Here is a 25,709-nt window from a genome sequence, read left to right on the forward strand (position 1 = left end):
TGCCTCGCAAGACAAAAAACTCGCTAGACAAAAGAGTTTTCCGTTTTGGAGGTGCTTCACAAAACGAATTTCCTATGGGCTTGCTTCGCAAGACAACAATGTATTGTGAGTTCCTGCTGGTTTTCCCCCCTCCCCCCTTTTTCTAAGCCGCTAAGCCGCTTATCAGCTGATCCGATCAGCAGATAAGCCGCTAATAGCGCTAAGCCGCTTATCAGCTGATCCGATCAGCAGATAAGCCACTAAAAGCCTCTAATAGCGCTAATCCGCTAATCCTTCAATGGGCTTGCTTCGCAAGACGAAAAAAACCGCTAGACGAAGAGAATCACAGAACGGATTCTTTTCGTCTTGCGAGGCACCACTGTACTTGTTGAGTGCAGAAACTCAGATACAGAAGCTAATCGCCAAATGGTACCTTAAACCTCGGTTACGGTCACCGCGCTGTAATGTCTAGGTGCCTTTTTTTTTTACAGTGAAATTTCTTATTCTTGCTGTTGTTATTATTTTCCGCTTCTGTACCGCTTTATATTTTAAAGAAAAAAATTCAGTGCGGTTTAGGTAAAGGTAAAGGTACCCCTGCCCGAACGGGCCAGTCTTGACAGACTGTGGGGTTTGTGCGCCCATCTCACATTTATTGGCCGGGGGCCAGCGCTGTCCGGGGACACTTCCGGGTCACGTGGCCAGCGTGACATCGCTGCTCTGGCGAGCCAGAGCCGCACACGGAACGCCGTTTACCTTCCCGCTGGTAAGCGGTACCTATTTATCTACTTGCACCCGGGGGTGCTTTCGAACTGCTAGGTGGGCAGGCGCTGGGACCGAACAGCGGGAGCGCACCCCGCCGCGGGGATTCGAACCGCCGACCTTTTGATCGGCAAGCCCTAGGCGTTGAGGCTTTAGCCCACAGCGCCACCCGCGTCCCTTCAGTGCGGTTTACAACGCATCAAATAAAGCAACCCAGAAAAAAAAAATCATATTCAAGCATCAATTTTAAAAAATTCAGATCCTTCTCTATGTGACATTTTACATTTCCCAGCTTTATGTTTAATTTATATAGCTGTCCCGTAGCAGAAGGACTCTAGGAAGCCAGTGTAGCGTAGTGGTTAAAGTGTCAGACTAGATAACCTGGGAGATCAGGGTTCAAATCCCCACTCAGTCATGAAACGCACCGGGTGACCTTGGAGTCAGTCGCAGCCTCTTAACCTATCTCACAGGGTCGTCATAGGGATTATCTGAGGGGGGCGGTGAAGCATAGACCCCTTGGAGAAAAAGATGGGCCATAAATGCAATAAATAAGGCCTTCTGCCGATCCGCTTAAGGAAGCCAGATGGAGATGTAAGCGCCCAGAAATCTCCTTGTGGCGCCTGGGGAATTTCTGACCCTGCTTGAGTGGGAGTGACTGTTCTTTTGACTCTGCCCTTTCTTCCCTTCCAGACGCTCCACTGCAGGCATGCCTCGTCCTTCCCTCTCCCTCGCCAGCCCCTGCCCTCGCTGGCGGAGACCACGGCCCGGTACCTGCGCTCCCTGGAGCCGCTGGTGAGCCCAGAGGAGCTGGAGCAGACGCAGCAGCTGCTGGCTGAGTTTGGGGTGCCAGGCGGAGAGGGCGAGAGGCTCCAAGCACGGCTGCAGTGCCGGGCGGACCGCATGGAGAACTGGGTAAGGAAGGGGGACCCGGGGCTCGGCGGAGAGACCCCACAAAGCAGGAAGAAGCTGCCGCTGGCAGTGGGGCTTCCTAGCAGAGCTCTTAGGGCAAATTCACCGCATACATTGAAAGTGCTATGCTGCCATGTTAAACAGCCATGGCTTCCCCCGCAAGGGATTCTGGGAACTGAGAGATGCTAAACCCCTCACAGAGCTGCAGCTTCATTATACAACAGGCTTCCCCAAACTTGGCCCTCCAGATGTTTTGGGACCACAACTCCCATCATCCCTAGCTAGCAGGACAAGTGGTCAGGGATGATGGGAATTGTAGTCCCAAAAATATCTGGAGGGCCAAGTTTGGGGGTGCCTGTTATACACCTTTAGGTGCCGGGGGAAACTGTTCCTTTTTAACCGGGCCTTTGGTTTTCAAGTGTAATTGCTTCCATTTTCGAACGCGCCTCAGAAGTTGAATGGCTTCCGCTCCATGTTTTTCAATTTTCTCAACGGGTTTTCGGACGTTTCGGAAGTCAAACGCTCTTCCGGAATGGATTATGTTCGAAAACCAAGGTTCCTCTGTATACCTGGTACCTCAGGTTAAGTACTTAATTTGTTCCGGAGGTCCATTCTTAACCTGAAACTGTTCTTAACCTGAAGCACCACTTTAGCTAATGGGGCCTCCTGCTGCTGCCGTGCAATTTCTGTTCTCATCCTGAGGTAAAGTTCTTAACCTGAGGTACTATTTCTGGGTTAGCGGAGTCTGCAACCTGAAGCGTATGTAACCTGAAGCGTATGTAACCCGAGGTACCACTGTATTTTGTAATTTTATGTTGCAAACTGCCTTGATATCTACAGGTATAGGCCGGTACACAAATTTAAACAACAACAACACAGTTTCCAGAGTGGTTTCATAGTCACTGGGAACGCAGGGGGTTGTAGCTCTGGGAGGGGAATCAGGGTCTCCTAACAGCTCTCGGGACCCTAAATAACAAATTACGGGTCCCATGATGATTTGGGGAAAGGCATCGCTGTTTTAAAGTTGGTACTGTAGCTGCTCCGTTAGGACAGACTTGGCATGGCCCAGGAGCAGACCTTGGTAATCTGCCACCTGTGCATGCCGTTTACCTTCCCGCCACAGTGGTACCTATTTATCTACTTGCACTGGTGTGCTTTTGAACTGCTAGTTTGGCAGGAGCTGGGACAGAGGAATGGGAGCTCACCCCATCGTGGGGATTTGAACCACCGACCTTCTGATCGGCAAACGGAAGAGGCTTGGTGGTTTTGAAAACTCACCACGAACACCTCCCTCAATGGCGCCCATTTGAGAGGTGCCAGAACTGAGTTCCTGTTACTACTTCCTGGAAAAAAGCCCTGTCTGTTTGTGTGTGACACATCAGGGCAGAGAGAATTGTTGTATTCCCTTGTCCTAACTGTATCCCATTCATTCCAGATCACAGACTGGTGGGTTCAGTCTGCATACCTGGAAAGCCGCCTGCCCCTGGCTGTTCACTCCAGCCCCGCTGTCGTGCTGCCCAAGCAGGATTTTAATGACTGGAAAGGACAATTGAGGTAAGGAAGGGGGCAGTGGGTGGGGGATGGAAGGATACTAAAGACGGCTGGGGAATTTTGACAGTCATTGGGGAAGTTGCCTTGGCTTTAGGCTGCTCAGGTTATGTTCCCTGCACAACCCATTTCCGACGTCCAGCTCCGAGGGCCTTCTGGCAGTTCCCTCCCTGCGAGAAGTGAGGTTGCAGGGAACCAGGCAGAGGGCCTTCTTGGTGGTGGCACCCGCCCTGTCGAACGCCCTCCCATCAGGTGTCAAGGAAATAAACAACTATCTGACTTTTAGAAGACATCTGAAAGCAGCCCTTTTTAGGGAAGTTTTTAACGTCTGATGTTTTATTGTATTTTTAATACTTTGTTGGAAGCTGCCCAGAGTAGTAGCAGTAGTAGTAGTAGTAGTAGTAGTAGTAATAATAATAATAATAATTTATACCCTGCCCATCTGACTGGGCTTTCCCAGCCACTCTGGGCGGCTTCCAGCAAAATATTAAAATACAATAATGCATCAAACATTAAAAGCTTCCCTAAACAGGGCTGCCTTCAGATGTCTTCTAAAAGTCTGGTAGTTGTTTTTCTCTTTGACATTTGGTGGGAGGGTGTTCCACAGGGCGGGTGCCACTACCGAGAAGGCCCTCCGCCTGCTTCCCTGTGACCTCACTTCTCACAGTGAGGGAACCGCCAGAAGGCCCTCGGAGCTGGACCTCAGTGTCCGGGCAGAATGATGGGGGTGGAGACGCTCCTTCAGATATACTGGACCCAGGGCTTTTTAGGGTGACTGGGGAAACGTAGCCAGATGGGTTCTGTTCATTCAGGGGGAACCTTTGGCCCTCCAGAGTTTTACTCCCAACTCTCACCAGCCCAGGACAGCATGGCCAGTGGTCAGGTGTTGTGGGAGTGGTAGTTCTGCAACACCCGGATGACACAGGTTCGCCACGCCGTGTTAATCCTGCAGCAGCAGCTCTTATTTAAGCTGCCCGTGTGAACACACCCCTGGCTTGAATCCGGGTTGTCACACAACTGCTTCAGGCTGAGTCACGGTATTTAGATATGAGCTCACCCGGACACCGAACTAGTTAAGCATGATGTAAAACGAAGTATAATTACAAAGTGGGTGAGTGGCAATTAACCACAGCTATCCCTGCAGTTAATTAACCTGTTGCTGGCAGCAGATCAAAGTGGACCGGGTGACCAAACCTGTATCCTTATGATGGCTTCTTGGGAAGGAACAATTGTACTGGGGGTATAGCTCAGCGGTAGAGCATTTGACTGCAGATCAAGAGGTCCCTGGTTCAAGTCCGGGTGCCCCCTATTTTTGGAGGAATTCTCATTTTTAATCCTCCCCTAGCCCCAGTGTTTCAGGTTAGTTAAGATGTATAATTGTTTTTCCTTTGGAAAATATTACAATAAGGGCCACGACAGGCCCCATATTCCTTGTTCAAGGCCAGGTCTCCCTTATGTGTGTGGGGGTGTGTGTGTGGAGAAAACACTTTTTACATTTTTGGTTCTTCAAATCCCCAGCACCTCCTTCTTGTGGGTAAAATCTTGAAATACTTTGGCAGGTAATTTTGTCATTGAACAGAACATCTGAACGATACCAATACAGTGGTACCTCGTGTTACAGACGGGATCCGTTCCGGAGGCCCGTCCGTAATGTGAAATGCCCGCAACTCGAAGCACTGCGCAGGCACAGGCATGAAGCATGATTTAGTGCCTCTGCACATGCGCGAGCGGCGAAACCCAGAAGTAAACCGTTCCGGTACTTCCGGGTTGCTGCGGGACGTAATGCAAAAAGACGCAACATGAAGCGGACGCAACACAAGGTATGACTGTATATTTTGCTGTCAGAACTGGAGCAGCAATTCTGTGTCCCCACATGTCAAGGCACATAGCCCTGAAGGGCTGGCCATTATTATTATTATTATTATTATTATTATTATTACTACTACTACTACTACTACTGTGGTACCTCGGGTTACAGACGCTTCAGGTTATACACTCTGCTAACCCAGAAATAGTACCTCGGGTTAAGAGCTTTGCTTCAGGATAAGAACAGAAATTGCGGTGCGGCACCGGAAGGCCCCATTAGCTAAAGTGGTACTTCAGGTTAAGAACGGACCTCCAGAACGAATTAAGTTCTTAACCCAAGGTACCACTTTATTATTATTCTCTGTCCGTCTGGCTGAGTTTATGTTGGCCTCTGTGGCAGAAAATCCCCCAGTGCCTCTCCGTGGCAGTAAAGCTATAAAAACAATGTCCCTCTCATGACACCCAAAAGCAGCTGCCTGAAGAATACCTCCTTTCGCCTAACAGTAGGGTCGGCCCCATGGAGATACTCTGAGGCCCGGTGTGACTGTGGGGACAAGCCCCTGTCCTTCTCTGACCTGGCAAGAGTTGAGGGGAAGAGTTGAGCTTGCCAATGAATTTTGAAAACGTTCAAAAAGAAGCAAAATATTTTGCTACTGAACCTATTTTTTCTGAACCAATTGTGAGGTCTGGGAGATGCTTCATCCTTGGATAGCTCAGTTGGTTAGTGCGTGGTGCTGATAACACCAAGGTTGCAGGTTCGATCCCTTTGTGGGACAGCTGCATATTCCTGCGTTGCAGGGGGTTGGACTAGATGGCCCCTAGAGTCCCTTTCAGCCCTACATTTCTATGGTTCTTCAGGTTCAGGGGGAAAGTTGGAGGTCTTGACACTTTTGCTCTTTTCTTAATAAAATCAGTAACACTGGTACAGGAGATCCCACTACAGTGGTACCTCGGGTTACATACGGTTCAGGTTACATACGCTTCAGGTTACAGACTCCGCTAACCCAGAAATAGTACCTCGGGTTAAGAACTTTGCTTCAGGATGAGAACAGAAATCGCGCAGCGGTGGTGCAGTGGCAGCAGGAGGCCCCATTAGCTAAAGTGGTGCTTCAGGTTAAGAACAGTTTCAGGTTAAGAACGGACCTCCGGAACGAATTACGTACTTAACCCGAGGTACCACTGTACTAATAATTGCCCATAATCTGTGGCTACAGGAAGTGTTGGTTGTGTTCTCCACTTGTAGATGGAAGGCAAACAAACATAGGTGTGTGTGGTCCATGCTCTGTGTCAACAGAGGCTGTGCTCTGGAATACGTTCCCAAACCCTTTGCAATGCAAGGGGTTTGTTGCCTACCAGAAAAGCTGCTGTGGGAAGATTCCCTGCAGATGGAATATTCAAAAGCAATTACTCATAAATATACGGCAGAAAACAATGTGGCAAAACCAGTATCCATAACTAAGCTTCAGGTGAGGCACATCTGTGTGCTGGGGGTATAGCTCAGCGGTAGAGCATTTGACTGCAGATCAAGAGGTCCCTGGTTCAAGTCCGGGTGCCCCCTCTTTTTTATTTTTAGGAGGGATTTTGTCTGATTTCTCACCTTTCCTTTCCTTAAAGGTTCATAGTGGATAAAATTCAGGAGTAACCTCCTTACTAGGAACATATGGGAAGGTATCAGGAAAGCGATCTCACATCTTTCAATATTACTTTCTCTATTTCTACCCTGCTTTCTTGGCAAAATGTCCACAAGGCAGCTTTCAACAAAATAAGATCAAAACACAGCGTAAAAGCAAACAAACATTAAAGATCACCAGCAGGTTAAAACAGAAGCAGGCTACCCAAGAAATATGTGCTTGTATACTATCAATAAATCTTTGCAGCCTTTAGTGAAGTTGGGAGGGAGGCAGATATTTTTTTTTTTTAAAAAATAATTTTTATTAGCCGACCAATCAAATCAAATCACATCACATCACATCACATAAATTCCGAATTACAAAGCCGAATTTTAAATTTTTCTTGAGGGGACCCATATTTCAAGTTCCGAAGGGGGATTCCGATCATCTTCTTGCTACTGCGTTAATATCCAAATCAGTCCAAATAATGTTCATAATTCTATCCAGTCTTATCTTGCTGTTTCCACATCTCATCTTATTTGTATATTATTTTCTTTTTTTTTCTTTATGATCTCTTCTGATAATCTCCTTAAGCAGATAAACGCCAATTATAATCCTGTGTGAATTTTCCGTTCGTCCAATCCTCATATCAAGATGGTTTCCATATATCATCGCTTTCATAAATAACATCGCTCTTTCCATCATTAATCTCGCAGATCTGTCGCTCTTAAGTCCCTCTGAGGAGTCTCACCCACAATATAAAAGCAGCTCTGTCCCTCCTCCCAGACTTAAGTCCTCCGGCAGAACTTGCCAACATGGCGACGGTATTTTTAACTGCGTCATTCCAAAGCTCTTATATTTTCCACAGTCTTCTTGAAACATGCTTTGGTTAGAAAATTATCTCCACACAGACATACAGTGGTGCCTCGCAAGACGAAAAGAATCTGTTCTGTGATTCTCTTCATCTAGCGGTTTTTTCGTCTTGCGAAGCAAGCCCATTGAAAGATTAGCGGATCAGCGCTATTAGCGCTTTTAGCGGCTTATCTGCTGATCGAATCAGCTGATAAGCGGATTAGTGGCTTAGAAAAGGGGGGGAACCAGCAGGAACTCGCAAGACATTGTTGTCTTGCGAAGCAAGCCCATAGGAAATTCGTTTTGCGAAGCACCTCCAAAACAGAAAACTCTTTCGTCTAGCGAGTTTTCCGTCTTGCGAGGCATTCGTCTTGCGGGGCACCACTGTAAATCCACAGCTTAAGTCATTAAAACTGCATTTCTGACTTTGGGGGGGGGGATTCTTGGTTAATCACATAGAGGAAAGAAAATAAAGTTTTTTCCTGGGAGGGAGGCAGATATTTACATGGGTGCCCACCTGGAGGGCAAGGGGGGCAGTTGCCCCCTGCCCCAGATAAAACATAATCCCCACATTCCCAGCTTTCATTAAAAAAAAATAGAATTTGTAGAACCCAGGATATGGGACAAAATGCTCAGACACAATTAGGTATATAGGAACTGCCATATACTGAGTCAGACCACTGGGAAACTCAGCCAGATAGGCGAGGTACTGTATAAATAAAAAAATATTATTATAATATTATTATTATGGTCCATCTAGCTCTGTATTGTCTACAGACAATAGCAGCTCTACCTACCAATGCCAGGAATTGAACCTGCAACCTCTTGTTAGCCTGCTCCCCCTTTTAAGGGTTTTACTTTTTACCCCACCCCCACAACACCAAGAACAAAATTTCCCATGGGTGCCCATGCAGACATTTCCATTGCCCATTCCGGGAGCCACAACCGAGAAGTTCACGTATCGGATGGCAAGTGGAACCAGGGTCCTAGGAAACCATTCAAAGCTCAGAATCAGTCTGGGAAGCAGCATACTAGACAGGAGAGCAGTGCAATGTGCTCTGAATGGGCAACACCCATTATGGCCTCTGCGATTGAATTTTGGTCCAATTGGGCAGTCTCTGATGGAAGACCACATTACCTACAGTTCCGTGTCTGTAGGGGCCAAATATACACTTGAGGTATATATGGCCCTGGCAACCATCTTACTCCTCCCTCCCCCCCTGAATAAATTTATTCACAGGAAAAAAGGTGTGTGGGGTTTTTTAAAAAAAGTTTAATCACTCTTATCATTTATTAATGATCATTAATAACCAATTGAAAAGCACCGATCAGACATTGCATTTCAGGGCCTCCATTGCAAACTCAAATCTGGTTGCAATTTTTGGAAGGAAAAAAAAGGGATTCGGCATTCGGGGAATTCCAAGATGCAGGACAGGGACGCGTTCGGGGCGGGCTAAAGACCTCAAGGGATCCCACTCTGACATTTGGAAATCTCTCCTCTCCTAGGGCTCCCTTCTGGCTAGCCTAAGGGGGGAGGGAGGGGCAGGGTTAGCTGCCCTGGTGATGGGGGGGGGCACATGGGGACAGAACAGGGTGTCAAGAGGCCATGGCGATCCAGCCGAGGATGAGGAGGGAACCACCATAACGGGCTGCCTTGGTCAGGATCGGGTCCCCTGTCACGGCGTGGTAATACAGGGCGCCAGAAAACACCCCCATGCCCAGAGACGGGATGCTGCCCACCATCATGGGATAGCGGCAGTGGGGCACAGCCAGGAGGGCCAGGCTGTGGAGGAGGTGGTATTTGTTGGCCGCCTTGTAGAGCTCTTTCAAGTAGTCATCTCGGTCGCTGCGGCGGAAATCGTGAGCCTCGTAGGCAGCCACCCCGACGGCCGTAGCCCCGCTCAGCGCTCCGAGTTGTCGGGAAAATGCCCCGGCACCTGCGACCGGAACCATCTTACTTTTGTGGTTTTGAGGTGTCTAAAACTGTCTTTAACACTGTGTCTTAGTGTTGTAACCCACTCCGGGACCTTAGGGTGAAGGGCAGGTAAATAATAATAATAATAATAATAATAGCAGACTAAGAGGTGCCTGATTCAAGCTCAGGTGCTTCCCAACTTTTTAAAGGAATGTCTACATCTTTCTTCTTCCATGACCTCAAAAGCTCATGTTGGGTAACACTTCTTTCTAGAAACATATGATTGGGCAAATCCTATATCCATCATTAAGAGTTTTTAGAGATAACTCCGTTCCCTGTCTGTTGAAGGAGGTAGCTCAGTGGTAGAGCATTGGACTGCAGATCAAGCTTTTCTTACCCCCCTCTTTGGGGGAAAGGAGGAATAAATCCTATCTGGGTGTTATAACTCCCTACATATAGAGAATAGGGACACCCCAGAGGAGAGGATCACACTTCAAAACGACCTTGACAGATTAGAGAACTGGGCCAAAACAAACAAGATGAATTTTAACAGGGAGAAATGTAAAGTATTGCACTTGGGCAAAAAAATGAGAGGCACAAATACAAGATGGGTGACACCTGGCTTGAGAGCAGTACATGTGAAAAGGATCTAGGAGTCTTGGTTGACCACAAACTTGACATGAGCCAACAGTGTGACGCGGCAGCTAAAAAAGCCAATGCAATTCTGGGCTGCATCAATAGGAGTATAGCATCTAGATCAAGGGAAGTAATAGTGCCACTGTATTCTGCTCTGGTCAGACCTCACCTGGAGTACTGTGTCCAGTTCTGGGCACCACAATTCAAGAAGGACACTGACAAACTGGAACGTGTCCAGAGGAGGGCAACCAAAATGGTCAAAGGCCTGGAAACAATGCCTTATGAGGAACGGTTAAGGGAGCTGGGCATGTTCAGCCTGGAGAAGAGGAGGTTAAGGGGTGATATGATAGCCATGTTCAAATATATAAAAGGATGTCACATAGAGGAGGGAGAAAGGTTGTTTTCTGCTGCTCCAGAGAAGCGGACACGGAGCAATGGATCCAAACTACAAGAAAGAAGATTCCACCTAAATATTAGGAAGAACTTCCCGACAGTAAGAGCTGTTCGACAGTGGAATTTGCTGCCAAGGAGTGTGGTGGAGTCTCCTACTTTGGAGGTCTTTAAGCAGAGGCTTGACAACCATATGTCAGGAGTGCTCTGATGGTGTTTCCTGCTTGGCAGGGGGTTGAACTCAATGGCCCTTGTGGTCTCTTCCAACTCTATGATTCTATGAGTGGCGCTGTGGTCTAAACCACTGAGCCTCTTGGGCTTGCCAGTCAGAAGGTTGGCGGTTCGAATCCCCGTGATGGAGTGAGCTCCTGTTGCTCTGTCCCAGCTCCTGCCAACCTAGCAGTTTGAAAGCACGCCACTGCAAATAGGTACCGCTGCGGTGGGAAGGTAAACAGCATTTTGGTGCGCTCTGACACTTGTCACGGTCCTCCGTGCGCCAGTAGTGGTTTAGTCATGCTGGTCACATGACCCAGAAAAGTGTTTGTGGACAAATGCCTGAAAAGCAAGATGAGCACCGCAACACCATAGTTGCCTTTGACTGGACATAACTGTCCAGGGGTCCTTTACCATTTACCTTTAGCTACTTATAGAGAGAGATTTAGGTTTTTTTTAAACTAAAGTTTTCAGCAGGCATTTAAAAGTTGAAGCTGCACCTTTACTGGCAGTGTCCCACAGTGACCTGGATGCCGTCCTGCGTGCTTTAGCTGAAATCCTGCATTGCAGGGGTTGGCACTGTGGTCTAAACCACTGAGCCTCTTGGGCTTGCCGGTCAGAAGGATGGCGGTTCGAATCCCCGTGACGGGGTGAGCTCCTGTTGCTCCGTCCCAGCTCCTGCCAACCTAGCAGTTTGAAAGCACACCAGTGCAAGTAGATAAATAGGTACCACTCCGGCGGGAAGGTAAACGGTGTTTCTGCGCACTCTGGCTTCCATCACAGTGTTCTGTTGCGCCAGAAGCGGTTTAGTCCTGCTGGCCTCATGACCTGGAGAGCTGTTTGTGGACAAACGTCGGCTCCCTCGACCTGAAAGCGAGAAGAACGCCACAACCCCATAGTCGCCTTTAACTGGACTTACCTGTCCACGGGTCCTTTGCCTTTTACCTTTTACTAGATGAACCTTGGAGGGCCCTTCCAATTCTACAGTTCTAGTATTCTATGACATTAAAGGCTCAGTTCCCTGTTGTCGGGGGACATGGGTGGCGCTGTGGGTTAAACCACAGAGCCTAGGAGTTGCCGATCAGAAGGTTGGCAGTTCGAATCCCTGCGACGGAGTGAGCTCCCATTGCTCGGTCCCTGCACCTGCCAACCTAGCAGTTCGAAAGCACGTCAAAGTACAAGTAGATAAATAGGAACCGTTCCGTCGGGAAGGTAAACGGCGTTTCCGTGTGCTGCTCTGGTTCGCCAGAAGCGGCTTAGTCATGCTGGCCACATGACTTGGAAGCTGTACGCCGGCTCCCTCGGCCAATAAAGCGAGATGAGCGCTGCAACCCCAGAGTCGGCCACGACTGGACCTAATGGTCAGGGGTCCCTTTACCTCTACCTCTCTGTTGTCAAATGAGATCTCAGGGAACAACCAGTGATACTCTGGCAGATGATCTCAGGGATTGAGCTGGAATTTAGAGATTAAGGTACCCAGGACGTACAGTCATACTTCGGGTTACAGACGCTTCAGGTTGTGTTTTTTTGGATTATGGACTGCCGAAACCCGGAAGTACCGGAACGAGTTACTTCCGGGTTTCGGCGGGCGCGCATGCGCAGAAGCGCCAAATCACAACCCGCGCGTGCACAGACGTGCAGCTGCGGGTTGTGAATGCTGCGGGTTGCAAACGTGCATCCCGCACGGATCATGTTCGCAACCCGAGCTTCCACTGTATATTTTTCAGGGCTTTGTAAATTAATCCAAGGACCTCGAACCTGACTCGGTATTAGGTGAGCAGCCAGTGCAGATGCTTTAACAACGCTGTCACACGCTGTTGGTCAGATGTTCCTTCAGCAGCTCAGCCACCGCATTCTGCACCAGCCAGAGCTTTTGAGACAGGCCCAAGGGCAGCCCCACATAGAGCACATTACAGTAGTCCAGCCTCAAGGTTCCGAACACATAGACTAGCCGTGTCCTCCAGCTGTTTGGACTGATGAGAGTTGGACGTTCTAAACACCAGAGGCCACCAGGCTGCTCCATAAACCCTTTGCAATGCACAGATTGATGTGGAAGCATTGCCTGCTAGGTATAATGTTTGCAGTGGTTAGTCATAAGTACACAGGAGGAGAACTATGTGGCAAAACCAGTATCCATAAGAAGGCTTCCTGGGCAGATGTGTCTATGTGCCGGGGGTATAGCTCAGCGGTAGAGCATTTGACTGCAGATCAAGAGGTCCCTGGTTCAAGTCCGGGTGCCCCCTCATTTTAGAGGATTTTTTTCTGGTTTGCCACCATCCTGCTTTCTCCGATAACTTGTGGTGGGTAACATGGGAGATGCTTTTAATGAAATTTAATGTAGAACAGGAAGATCAGTGATGGTAGAAAGGTGATTTCCCCAACTTTACTCATCTTCCCCTGCCTTGTGCAACACTAGGAAGTGTAGGTAGTTTTCCCAGGTGTCCTCTCAGCCTGCAAGCAGATGATGGCTGGGCCAGGACTCTGCATGAGTTGACTATGTGCTCAACAACCTTTTGCAACGCAGAGATTTGCAGGAGGTGGTTTCTCAGCAGGAAAAAAATTGATGATGTGGCAAAAGTTGCCTATAGGTGGAGCAATTAAAACCATTAGTCGTAAGTACACAGCAGAGAACAATGTGGCAAAACCCGTATCCATAAGAACGCTTCCTGGGCAAACATGTCTATGTGCCGGGGGTATAGCTCAGCGGTAGAGCATTTGACTGCAGATCAAGAGGTCCCTGGTTCAAGTCCGGGTGCCCCCTCTTTTTAGTGGCAGGTGGGGCTCTGCTGTTCTCCTGCCTTCCCAACATTGCAGGCTCCCGCTTCTTACCAAAAGGGGAAGGTGCGCAGTGCTCAGTGCATTGCATGGTGGCAAGCGCATCAGATTCCCTTTGTCACCATGCTCTCTGCTCCTTGCTCCTGAGCTGCCAGCATGCTGTTCTGTTGTCACACTGCAGTTAGTGTGGCCATCTATCAGTGACCATACAAACTGCAATGTGACAACATCCTTACATTTTTATTATATGGTTTGCTCACCTTTACTGATCTTCCTCCGCCATGTGCAGGTACAGGGTGTTTAAGCTGTTTTTCTCAGACGTAATCTCAGTTTGCAAGGGGATGGTGGCCCCAAAGAAATAGCTAGTGCATTATGTGATCTGACTCTGCTCAAGAACCCAGAAATTAGCAGCAGGTTGTTCCTCTGTAGAAAAAATGATGGGACCAGTGTTTCCTGTAGGCAGAGTATTTAAAATCATTAGTCGTAAGTACATGGTAAAAACTATGTGGCAAAACCAGTATCCATAAGAAGGCATCCTAAGCAGACATGTCTATGTGCCGGGGGTATAGCTCAGCGGTAGAGCATTTGACTGCAGATCAAGAGGTCCCTGGTTCAAGTCCGGGTGCCCCCTCTTTTTAGGGTTTGCCACCTCCTCACTTTCTCCAATAGCTTGTGGTGGGTAACCTTGTAGAGGGGTTTCGGGAAATAGAGGCTGCAACCATTTTCTGCGCATCCAAAATGTGCACAACCGTGCACATTGCTCCAAACCCGGATGTGACCCCCCCCCCATTTTTAAAGGGGCTGGTGAGGAGGCGCAGCTGTTCTGCCTTGATTTCCCACCATTGCAGACCACTGCTGTTTCCTGAGAGGGAGAGGTGGCAGGGATCTTGGCGCATTGCATGGCGCATGAGCATTTGATCAGTAGGCAGTGGCACAGTGTAGGGAAGTGGCGTCTCATGCTCATTCCCCCCATGGCTGAAAGAAAGAAGCCTGTGTATTAAATTACAGGCTTTTTTCTCTTGCTTCCAATTGCAGCAGGGCAGAAGCACAAAGTGGAGAATTTCTATCTCCCCTTCGTTCCTCTCCTTCCCACCAGTGACAGGAGGAATTTGAGACACTGCTTACTCTTGTTTGCTTCCCTCAGCTGCCAGCTTCCTGTCCTCTTCTCACACTGCAGTTCATGGGGCCACCTGTTGGTGGCCATTCAAATTACAGCGTGGTGACATCCTTACAATTTTACTATATACAGTACTATGAAAAAAGATTAGTGGTGGTTAAAAAAAATAAAATTGCCCGCCTTTACTGATCTTCCCCAGCCATGTGCCGCCAGAAGAAGTGCAGGCAGGTAGTGTTCTCATATGTAATAATCAGTTTGCAGGGGATTGTTGTTGGGTCTAAAGCTGCAGCATCCGTGTGAGCTGACTCTGCTCTAGAACACTTTGCAAGACAGAGATTTGCGGGAGGTTATTCCTCAGTAGAAAGCTTGATGTGGAATGAGTTGCCTGTAGGTAGGGCGTTTAAAACCATTAGTCGAAAGTACATGGTAGAGAACTATGTGGCAAAACTGGTATCCATAAGAAGGCTTCCTGGGCAGACATGCCTATGTGCCGGGGGTATAGCTCAGCGGTAGAGCATTTGACTGCAGATCAAGAGGTCCCTGGTTCAAGTCCGGGTGCCCCCTCTTTTTAGAGGGATTTGTTTCTGGTTTGCCACCTCCTCACTTTCTCCAATAGTTTGTGGTGGGTAACCTGGTAGATGGGTGTAAGGATATAGAGGCTGCAACCATTTTATGCGCGTCTGAAATGTGTGCGACCGTGCACATTGCTCCAAACCCGGATGTGACCCCCCCCATTTTTTAAGGGGGTTGGTGAGGAAGTGCAGCTGGTTCTGCCATGCTCTCCCAGCTTCCCAGCATTGCAGGCCACTGCTGTTTCCTGAGAGGGAGAGGTGGCAGGGATCTTGGCACATTGCATGGCGCATGAGCATTTGATCAGTAGGTAGTGGCACAGTGTAGGGAAGTGTCGTCTCATGCTCATTCCCCCCATGGCTGAAAGAAAGAAGCCTGTGTATTAAATTACAGGCTTTTTTCTCTTGCTTCCAACAGCAGCAGGGCAGGAGGACGAAGGGGAGAATTACTATCTCCGCTTTGTTCCTCTCCTCCCCACCAGTGACAGGAGGAATTTGAGACACTGCTTACTCTTGTCTGCCTCCCTCAGCTGCCGGCTTCCTGTCCTTTTCTCACACTGCAGTTCATGGGGCCACCTCTTGGTGACCAGTCACATTGCAGCATGGTGACAGCCTTACAATTTTATTATATACTACGAAAAAAGATCAGTGGTGATTATCTATATCTATATCTATATCATCTATATCTATCTAATCTCTATATGCCCGCCTTTACTGATCTTCTCCTGCCATGTGCCACTAGAAGAAGTGCAGGTAGTGTTCTCATATGTAATAATCATTTTGCAGGGGATTGTTTTTGGGCCTAAAGCTGCGACCTCCGTGTCAGCTGACTCTGCTCTAGAGCACTTTGCAAGACAAAGATTTGCGGGAGGTTATTCCTCAGTAGAAAGCTTGATGTGGAGTGAGTTGCCTGTAGGTAGGGTGTTTAAACCATTTCTCGAAAGTACAGGGTAGAGAACTATGTGGCAAAACTGGTATCCATAAGAAGGCTTCCTGGGCAGACATGCCTGTGTGCCGGGGGTATAGCTCAGCGGTAGAGCATTTGACTGCAGATCAAGAGGTCCCTGGTTCAAGTCCGGGTGCCCCCTCTTTTTTTAGAGGAATGTATTTCCAGGTGTTGCCAGCACCTTGTTTTCTGCAATAGCTTGTAATGGGAAACCTCATAGATAGGTTTAGTGGAATACAATGTAACTGAGACTGTGCCCCTGCTCGCATTGCTCACCCTCCCCACCCATCCACTACCCCTCCCAAACCTGTCGGTGTGCAGACGGCCGGGAGGCCAGCTGCCTAGCCCTGGCTGGACAGTCTCCTTCCAGTCTTCCTGGTGCGAAGACCATCGCCTCTGCTCCGACATAAATCAGCAACCCGGACTTCAAAGCCAGGGCACACTATGAGCAGATAGAACTGCACACACAGAATAGGCGTGAGGCTTGTGGAAGCATACTACAAGTACAGATTTATTAATCATAAATCAGGACAAAGAAACAGGTCGTCTCTCTCTCTCTCATGTCGTCTCAGAGAGAAACAAAAGCAAAAGCTATACACACAACAGAAGTGTTGTGATTGCAGAGTCCTTTGCACAACGGAATGATGAACAGTACGTGCCACATGCTTAAAGTTGCTTTATTTTCAGTTCATTGTTGAGAAATTACAAACATGCATCTTGCCTCTGCGGGAGCAGAGAAGCAACATTCCTTCTCCTCGGAATAACGAACACCGAGAGAAAACAGTGAAAAACAGGAAACCAGAGTACGTCACATCCAGCTTCCCATTCCCGTGGGAAAACCCAACAGTACTCTGACTGTGGAATGTAAACATTGTCTTGTGACAAGCACTTTGCTGCACAGTGAAGAGAGCAGAAACCAACATCCTCCCCCTTTCTGTGAACATCACTGGGCAGCGTGTTCGTACAATATCAGTACAAACCCAACTTCTGTACATAGGTACAGTGTTGATCCCTTGATACAATCTTGGACAATACATCAGCAGGAATTTCATTACCTGGCATATAGGACACCGTTACGAGTCCCTTCTGAATATGTTCCCTAGCATGTTGCAACTTCAATTGCAAGTGCTTCGTGCTTTGCTTACAACCTTCCGAATTCAGCAAAGCCAAACATGCTTTGTTGTCCTGGTAAACCTGGATTGGACATTTGACAGGAATTTTCATGTCTTTGCACAATTGTAACAACCATTCACAATCCTTAAGTGAATAAGACAGTGCATTCAGTTCAGCTTCACAAGTACTTAAGCTAATTGTTGTTTGCTTCTTGCATGACCAATCAAATAGACCCTGATTGTACATGTAGCAAACTCCAGACGTACTTTTCCTGTCTGTAGTGTCACTTCCAAAACTTGCATCTGCAAAAATTTCAAGACCACCAGACTTCTGATTGTTAAATCTCAGTCTGTAATGCATAGTGCCTTTCAAATAGCGTGCTATGCGTTTCAGAGCTTTCCAATCCTTAACAGTAGGATTGTTAACTTGTCTGCTTAGCAAATTACAGCTAACAGCAATGTCAGGTCTTGAACATCTGGCAATGAAGTTTAGCTTGCCTAGCACACTTCTGTACAGTGTAGTGTCAGAAAATGCTTCTTCAGTGTCTTCTACCTGATAACCTGTTGTCATGGGTGTGTCTACAGGGTTAGCATCCATCAGGTTTAGTTTGCTTAACACATCAGCAATTTTCCGTGACTGGTGTACTAGAATGTTACCATCTTGATCTCTCTCTATTTCCAGAGATAGGTAGTTGTTTACCTCACCAAGATCTTTCATGTCAAAGTGCTCTTTCAGTTGAGCTAGGGCGTTATTGTACATTGTGACATCTTTCCAAAAGAATAAAATATCATCAACATAAAACAAACAGTACAGCTTCTTTTGCCCTTCCTCTTTGACAAATACACATGGATCAGCTTTCCCTTGCTGAAAACCTAGAGAAAACAATGCTTCAGTGAGTTTTGTGTGCCAACACCGTGCACTTTGTTTGAGACCATAAAGGGACTTCTTTAGAGCACAAACAAATCCCTGTTTTACCTGTACGCCATCAGGTGGAAGCATATATAGTGATTCACCTAGAGATCCATACAAAAACGCTGTATTCACATCGTGGTGACTAATGTGTAGATTCTCCTCTGCAGCTAGCTTGAGCATAAGCCTAATGCTCTCATATCTCACCGTGGGTGAGTAGGTCTCGTGATAGTCTTCACCTGGTACCTGTGCAAAACCTCTGGCTACCAATCTGGCTTTGTGTCTGACTATCTTGCCATTTTGATCAGTCTTCGCTTTGAAGACCCATTTGCTTCCAAGCAGTTTCATTCCTGGAACTACTGGAACTAGCTCCCAAGTTTTGTTCCTTTCTAAGGAATCAAGCTCAGCCTTCATGGCGTTTAACCATGGCTCAGCTTCCTTAGAATCCAAATCCTGGATTTCTTGGAAACTTGAAGGTTCAAATACCTTCTTGGAGCTTTTAACAGCTGCTATTGCTGTCTTGGCAAATTCATCAGCAAATCTCTTTGGAGGTCTGCCTTTTGTGGCTCTTTGTGACCTACGAATTAGCCTTTGGTCTTCAACACTCTCCTCTTCCTTCTTAGGAGAAAAGTGACCTATTGTGAACAATGGTTCTTCCAATTCCTGATCAGAGCTTTCAGAGGGTCGCATAGAGGCTTTCGCACTCTTGAAATCCTCTGAATTATCCGATTCAGTTTCAGACTCAGAATCAGAACCTTTATCAGTGGGTGTGGGTTGTTGTTGCCTATCCTCAGTCTCATCACTGTCATCAGGATAACATTGGAAAATTCCCACGTTCTCCCCCCACTTGGCATTGTACTCAACACTTCTTGTGAGCCTAATTGTCTTAGAGTCAGTCATCATTATTCTGTAAGAACCTTTCTGATAACCTAGAAAGATACCATGCAATCCACGTTTGCCTAACTTGGAGCTTTGTGGTGAGTGAATCCACATGTCAGAACCAAAAATTTTCATGTGTTTGATGTATGGTTTCTTGCCAAACATCTTCTCATAGGGGGTACAATCAATCGCTGAAGATAACCTGCGATTGTAACTGTAAACAAAACATGAGAGAGCTTCGGCCCAATAACTCTCTGGAAGATTTGCATCATGCAGCAAGGTTTTTAACCCTTGAAGCAATGTCTGATTTGCCCTTTCGCAAAGCCCATTCTGCCATGGCGAGCGAGGACTGGACAAATCGTGTTGAATTCCTTTCTCAGTCAGAAAAGCTTCAAACTGCTGAGAAGTGAATTCCCCTCCGCGATCTGTGAAAAGAATTTTTATCTTCTTACCATGCACATTTTCCAACCAAGCACAGAATTCCTTGAACCTTGGAAAAGCCTCTGATTTCTGCTTGAGATTATATACGTAAATATACCTGGAAAATGCATCAATGAGAACCATGAAGAACCTATTGCCACCTAAAGAGGGCGATAGTGGACCAACTAAATCAGCATGAACAACCTGGTATGGTTCTGTAGCTTGCCTACTAGACACCTTACCTTTCGCAGCCATTTTCACCTTGTTTGCTGCGCATGCCTTGCACTTCATGTGGTACCTGCAGGGTTTAATAGTCATACCTTCAACCAAGGTAGGCATTTTAGATACTGCCTCAAAATGCAAATGACCAAATTTCCTGTGAAAATCATGAATACATCCTGCATGCAAACTTTTGTTAGAACCTGCAATGCAACAAGTCTCATTCTGCACAACATCATCATAATACAAAACAAACAAACGATCAACACATTCAGCATGCAACACATAATCGTCTTTCTTTGTGATGGTGCATTTCTTGTTCTTGAAGGAAACGTCAATGTTGCGCTCATTCAGCTGCATCACACTGAGAAGATTGTGTGTGGCATCTGGAACATAAAGTACATCCTGTATCGATAAGTCCAAACTGTGAAGAACAACAGTTCCGTAGCCTTGACTGGGGATCATGTGGTCATCCGCCTGGTGAATCGCACCTTCCTGCGGTGTAAAAGACACGAACAGTCTCTTATCGTTGCACATGTGGTGGGTAGCTGCTGAATCAACAACGAAGAAAGATCTAGACGTCTTCTGGACCTTTGCAACCTTTGGAGTGAAGCGTGAGACCATTGCCTTGTGCTGCGTTGTCCTGGACACCGGACCTTTGCCTTTGCTTTGGCCTTTTCCACGCGATGAACTTCCGCTGCGCTGCTCTGTCTTGGCCTTGGGATATTTGCATTCCCTCTTCATATGGCCTAGACGTCCACACGAGTAGCATTTCACTGCCTTGAAAGCTTTGGCGCCCTCTGGTGGTTCCACTGCACTCTGGGATGACGTCTGTGAAGACTCCCCCTTACCCATGCAGCTAGCACCCCGGCGATCTGCTTCATTCTGGATCACGGCAGTAACATAGGCTACTGTGAGCTGAGCAGTTGGTTGAACAGCAATCTGAGTGGCAACGGACTCCCAACTTGGACCCAAAGAATGTAGTATCATGAAGGAATACACAGCCTCTGGAAAGGTCAGTCCTCTCTGTTGCAACTCATGTCTCAGATTTTGCATCTCCATCAGGTGTTTACGCACATCTCCACCTTCAGCAAGAGCCATGCCATGCAGCTTGGCATAGTAGTACATTGAGGAACCAGCTTCTGTCCTCAAGTGAGCCTCTCTTAAAGTGTTCCAAATTTCTTTGGCTGTGGTCTTTCCACGCAACAGACAGAGCTCTTCTGGGGATACTATCAACGTAAGCGTTCCCCTCGCTTTGGAATCCTTAGCAGTCCATTCAGCTGTAATTGGAGCTGGGGGGTTGTCTGTAATAACATTAAACAGACCTTCTTTCCGCAGAATTGCCTCTGCATATAGCACCCACTCCGTGTAATTTTTCTTATTGAGCTTAGGAATCCCAAAAGCTTCAGCCAGCTTTGCTTCAGCCATCATTGCTGCTTTAATCGAGCTGCGTCACAGTACAGCTTCCAAAAGCACTTGTAAAAAGTACTTTCGCTTTCCCAGTCATCCAAGCCTGTGAGCTTGTGCCTTTATCTTTATCGCAGCAAAACGGCTTTAAAAGTACAAAGTCCAGCCATAAAACCATAAATTAGAAACTGGCAGGCTGCTCCGGAGCATGAGCACATACCTTCATCAATCAAACTTGACGCGCAGAGCAGATAACGCGATCCGTTCCTCCGTACCTCTGCCGGCATTCCTCAGTTTGATTTACGTCTTTCTGGGCCCGGAACCAAAATGTTGTGATTGCAGAGTCCTTTGCACAACGGAATGATGAACAGTACGTGCCACATGCTTAAAGTTGCTTTATTTTCAGTTCATTGTTGAGAAATTACAAACATGCATCTTGCCTCTGCGGGAGCAGAGAAGCAACATTCCTTCTCCTCGGAATAACGAACACCGAGAGAAAACAGTGAAAAACAGGAAACCAGAGTACATCACATCCAGCTTCCCATTCCCGTGGGAAAACCCAACAGTACTCTGACTGTGGAATGTAAACATTGTCTTGTGACAAGCACTTTGCTGCACAGTGAAGAGAGCAGAAACCAACAAGAAGTTCCCGGCATAATGTGCTGGGATGTAAACAGACATGTGGCACATAACAATCCCATGTCTGTTCCTTAAGGTGGAATGGAATTATCAACAAAACCTGCCACCCCTTGCAAATCCCCCTCCTTTTACACCTCACCAACATTCCAGATCCATTTGTTTTGTTTAGTCGTTTAGTCGTGTCTGACTCTTCGTGACCCCCTGGATCAGAGCACGCCTAGCCCTCCTGTCTTTCACTGCCTCTCACAGTTTGGTCAAACTCATGCGGGTAGCTTCGAGAACACTGTCCAACCATCTCGTCCTCTGTCGTCTCCTTCTCCTTGTGCCCTCCATCTTTCCCAACATCAGGGTCTTTTCCAGGGAGTCTTCTCTTCTCATGAGGTGGCCAAAGTATTGGAGCCTCAGCTTCAGGGTCTGTCCTTCCAGTGAGCACTCAGGGCTGATTTCCTTCAGAATGGAGAGGTTTGATCTTCTTGCAGTCTGTGGGACTCTCAAGAATCTCCTCCAGCACCATAATTCAAAAGCATCAATTCTTCGGCAATGAGCCTTCTTTATGGTCCCGCTCTCACTTCCATACATCACTACTGGGAAAACCATAGCTTTAACTATACGGACCTTTGTTGGCAAGGTGATGTCTCTGCTTTTTCAGATGCTGTCTAGGTTTGTCATCACCTTTCTCCCAAGAAGCAGGCATCTTTTAATTTCGTGACTGCTGTCACCATCTGTAGTGATCATAGTTCACCCAATCTACCAGCCATCTTCTGACATGCAGTAGTAGCTTCTGAGGCAGTTCAGGGCCAGCTCCATTACTCTGTCTACATTCCAACACCGCAGATTGCTGCTGTTGACCAAAAGCGGGCATGTGGCGTAGACCAATCCAACAGTCTTGCCACCACACAGATATGTCAAGTTCCCTGTATGCCCCACAACCAGCATTCAGTGACTTCTCCCCTTCATTGCCCCTACTACCGAGAGAAGGAAGCCTGCAATTCACAATCTAGAGGTTTTCCCCTATCAATTTCTGTGGCAGTGGGGGGTCTTCTTCCCACCCCGCCAGCTGTGGTAGCAGGGGGAGCATGGTGCAGCTTAGACCTTCCTCTTTTCACTACATGCCACTGCTGCTGGCGGAGGAAGAGAGGAATGGAGAAAGCTGTGAGGAAGGCAGCAGCAGCAGCCTCAGTCTGTCCTGCCTATTCCTCTGTGTCTTGCCTGGGCTACACCCCGACAGCTTGCCAGAGCTGCCCACTTGCTCTTGTTTTCACACTGCAGTTTGTGTGGCTCTCTGCTGGTGGCCATACAAACTGCAGCCTGATGACATCCTTACAATTTTGATATATACTAAGACAGAAGAAGATCAGAGTTTCCTGTAGGTAGAGCATTTAAAGCCATTAGTCATAAGTACACAGTAGGAGAACTATGCGGCAAAACCAGTATCCATAAGAAGGCTTACTGGGCAGACATGTCTATGTGCCGGGGGTATAGCTCAGCGGTAGAGCATTTGACTGCAGATCAAGAGGTCCCTGGTTCAAGTCCGGGTGCCCCCTCTTTTTTAGAGGAATGTATTTCCAGGTGTTGCCAGCTCCTTGTTTTCCCCAATAGCTTGTAGTGGGAAAACTCATAGGTAGGTTTAGTGGAATACGATGTAACAGAGACTGTGCCCCTGCTCGCATTGCTCACCATCCCCACCCATCCACTACCCCCTGCCAAACCTGTCGGCATGCAGAGGGCCGGGAGGCCAGCTGGCTAGCCCCAGCTGGACCGTCTCCTTCCAGTCTTCCCAGTTCGAAGACCATTGCCTCTGCTCCGACTTAAATCAGAGACCCGGGCTTCAAAGCCAGGGCACACTATCAACAGATAGAACTGCGCACATAGAATAGGCGTGAGGCTTGTGGAAGCATGCTACAACTACAGATTTATTCATCATAAATCAGGACAAAGAAACAGGTCGTCTCAGAGAGAAACAAAAGCAAAAGCTATACACACAATGGAAGTTCCCAGCATATTATGCTGGAATGAAAACAGACATGTGACACGTTACAATCCCATGTATGTTCCTTAAGGTGGAATGGAAAGGTCAACAAAACCCACCACCCCTTGCAAATTCCCCTCCTTTTACACCTCACCAACTTTCCATATCCATAGTTCACCCAATCTACCAGACATCTTCTGACATGCCGTAGTAGCTGCTGAGTCAGTTCAGGGCAAGCTCCATTACTCTGTCTACTTTCCAACACCGCAGGTTGCTGCTGTTGACCAAAAGCGGGCATGTGGCATAGACCAATCTGACGGTCTTGCCACCACACAGATATGTCAAGCTTCCTGCATGCCCCACAACCAGCATCTAGTGACGTCTCACCTTCATTAGGGACGCGGGGGGCACTGTGGGGTAAACCACAGAGCCTAGGACTTGCCAATCAGAAGGTTGGCGGTTCGAATCCCCGCGACGGGGTGAGCTCCTGTTGCTCGGTCCCTGCTCCTGCCAACCTAGCGGTTCGAAAGCACGTCAAAGTGCAAGTAGAAAAATAGGTACCGCTCCGGTGGAAAGGTACACAGCGTTTCTGTGCGCTGCTCTGGTTTGCCAGAAGTGGCTTAGTCATGCTGGCCACATGACCTGGAAGCTGTACGCCGGCTCCCTCGGCCAATAAAGCGAGATGAGCGCCGTAACCCCAGAGTCGGTCATGACTGGACCTAATGGTCAGGAGTCCCTTTACCTTTACCTTTTACACCTTCATTGCCCCTACTACCAAGAGAAGGAAGCCTGCATTTCATGACCCAGAGGTTTTTCCCTATCAATTTCTGTGGCTGTGAGGCAGGTGGCAGCAGCAGCCTCAGTCCGTCCTGCCTGTTCCTCTGTGTCTTGCCTGGGCTACACCCTGACAGCCTGCCTGAGCTGCCCACCTGCTCTTGTTTTCACACTGCAGTTTGTGTGGCCCTCTGCTAGTTGGCCATACAAACTGCAGCTTGATGACATCCTTACAATTTTGATATATACTAAGACAGAAGAGTGAAGCTGAGGCTCCAATACTTTGGCCACCTCATGAGAAGAGAAGACTCCCTGGAAAAGACCCTGATGTTGGGAAAGATGGAGGGCACAAGGAGAAGGAGACGACAGAGGACGAGGTGGTTGGACAGTGTTCTCGAAGCTGCTAGCATGAGTTTGACCAAACTGCGGGAGGCAGTGGAAGACAGGAGTGCCTGGCGTGCTCTGGTCCATGGAGTCACAAAGAGTCATACACGACTAAATGACTAAACAACAACAACAATAAGACAGAAGAAGATCAAAGTTTCCTGTAGGTAGAGCATTTAAAGCCATTAGTCATAAGTACACAGTAGGAGAACTATGCGGCAAAACCAGTATCCATAAGAAGGCTTGCTGGGCAGACATGTCTATGTGCCGGGGGTATAGCTCAGCGGTAGAGCATTTGACTGCAGATCAAGAGGTCCCTGGTTCAAGTCCGGGTGCCCCCTCTTTTTAGAGGAATTTGTTTCTGGTTTGCCACCATCCTGCTTTCTCCAGTACCTTGTGGTGGGTAACATGGATTTAATAAACAGTGGTGTAAAATAAGATCAGTGGTGGCACAGAGATGGCTTCTCCACATTTAGCTCAGTGGTAGAGAATTTGACTGCAGATCAAGCCTGTGCAAAATGGTAGTAGGACTTAATTTATGATGTAAAGAGACCTGCTTATAGAAAGATATGGGGCATATCTGGTGCCCTTACATAGATTTCTTTGTGATTAAAAACCTGTGTTCTGGTATTTGACTTCTGATCAAGGAGTCTTGGTTCTAATCTGGTGCTACCAACCCTCTCTTTTGTATTTAGCATAATTATAGTTTTGTGAAGTTTACAACACCACAATTAAACATTACCTGGGCATTAATGTACATTAATGTAGTAATTATTCCTAATTGAATAGTTAAATTCAAAATTGTAAAGAGAGACTGAAAAGGTACATGGGTTTTAAGTAAGGTATAAATACAGTCCTTAAAAATGTCTCTCTTTGTTCAGAAGGGTGCTCAAAAAATCTCTGTGTATTTTGAGTATGTGTATTAAAAACAGCAATTTTCCTCACTCTTCTGGTGAGTTTTGAAGGAAAGTG

General features: G+C 47.4%; 1 protein-coding gene and 1 long non-coding RNA gene across 3 annotated transcripts in view; one reads left to right on the forward strand and one right to left on the reverse strand.

Moving 5' to 3' along the window:
- LOC309525381 overlaps positions 1-25,709 on the reverse strand; it is a 189,785-nt gene that overhangs the window by 76,021 nt on the left and 88,055 nt on the right. The window lies entirely within an intron of this gene.
- Positions 1-25,709, forward strand: part of LOC309524780 (carnitine O-acetyltransferase-like) — a 45,340-nt gene that overhangs the window by 2,454 nt on the left and 17,177 nt on the right. Inside the window, exons 2-3 of the mRNA XM_082209816.1 lie at positions 1,429-1,650; positions 3,083-3,201. Coding sequence (XP_082065942.1) covers positions 1,429-1,650; positions 3,083-3,201 — 341 coding nt within the window. The remainder of the gene's footprint in view (positions 1-1,428; positions 1,651-3,082; positions 3,202-25,709) is intronic.

The sequence above is a fragment of the Podarcis vaucheri genome, assembly GCF_965113315.1.
Source record: "Podarcis vaucheri genome assembly, chromosome: 2".
Lineage (NCBI taxonomy): Eukaryota > Metazoa > Chordata > Lepidosauria > Squamata > Lacertidae > Podarcis > Podarcis vaucheri.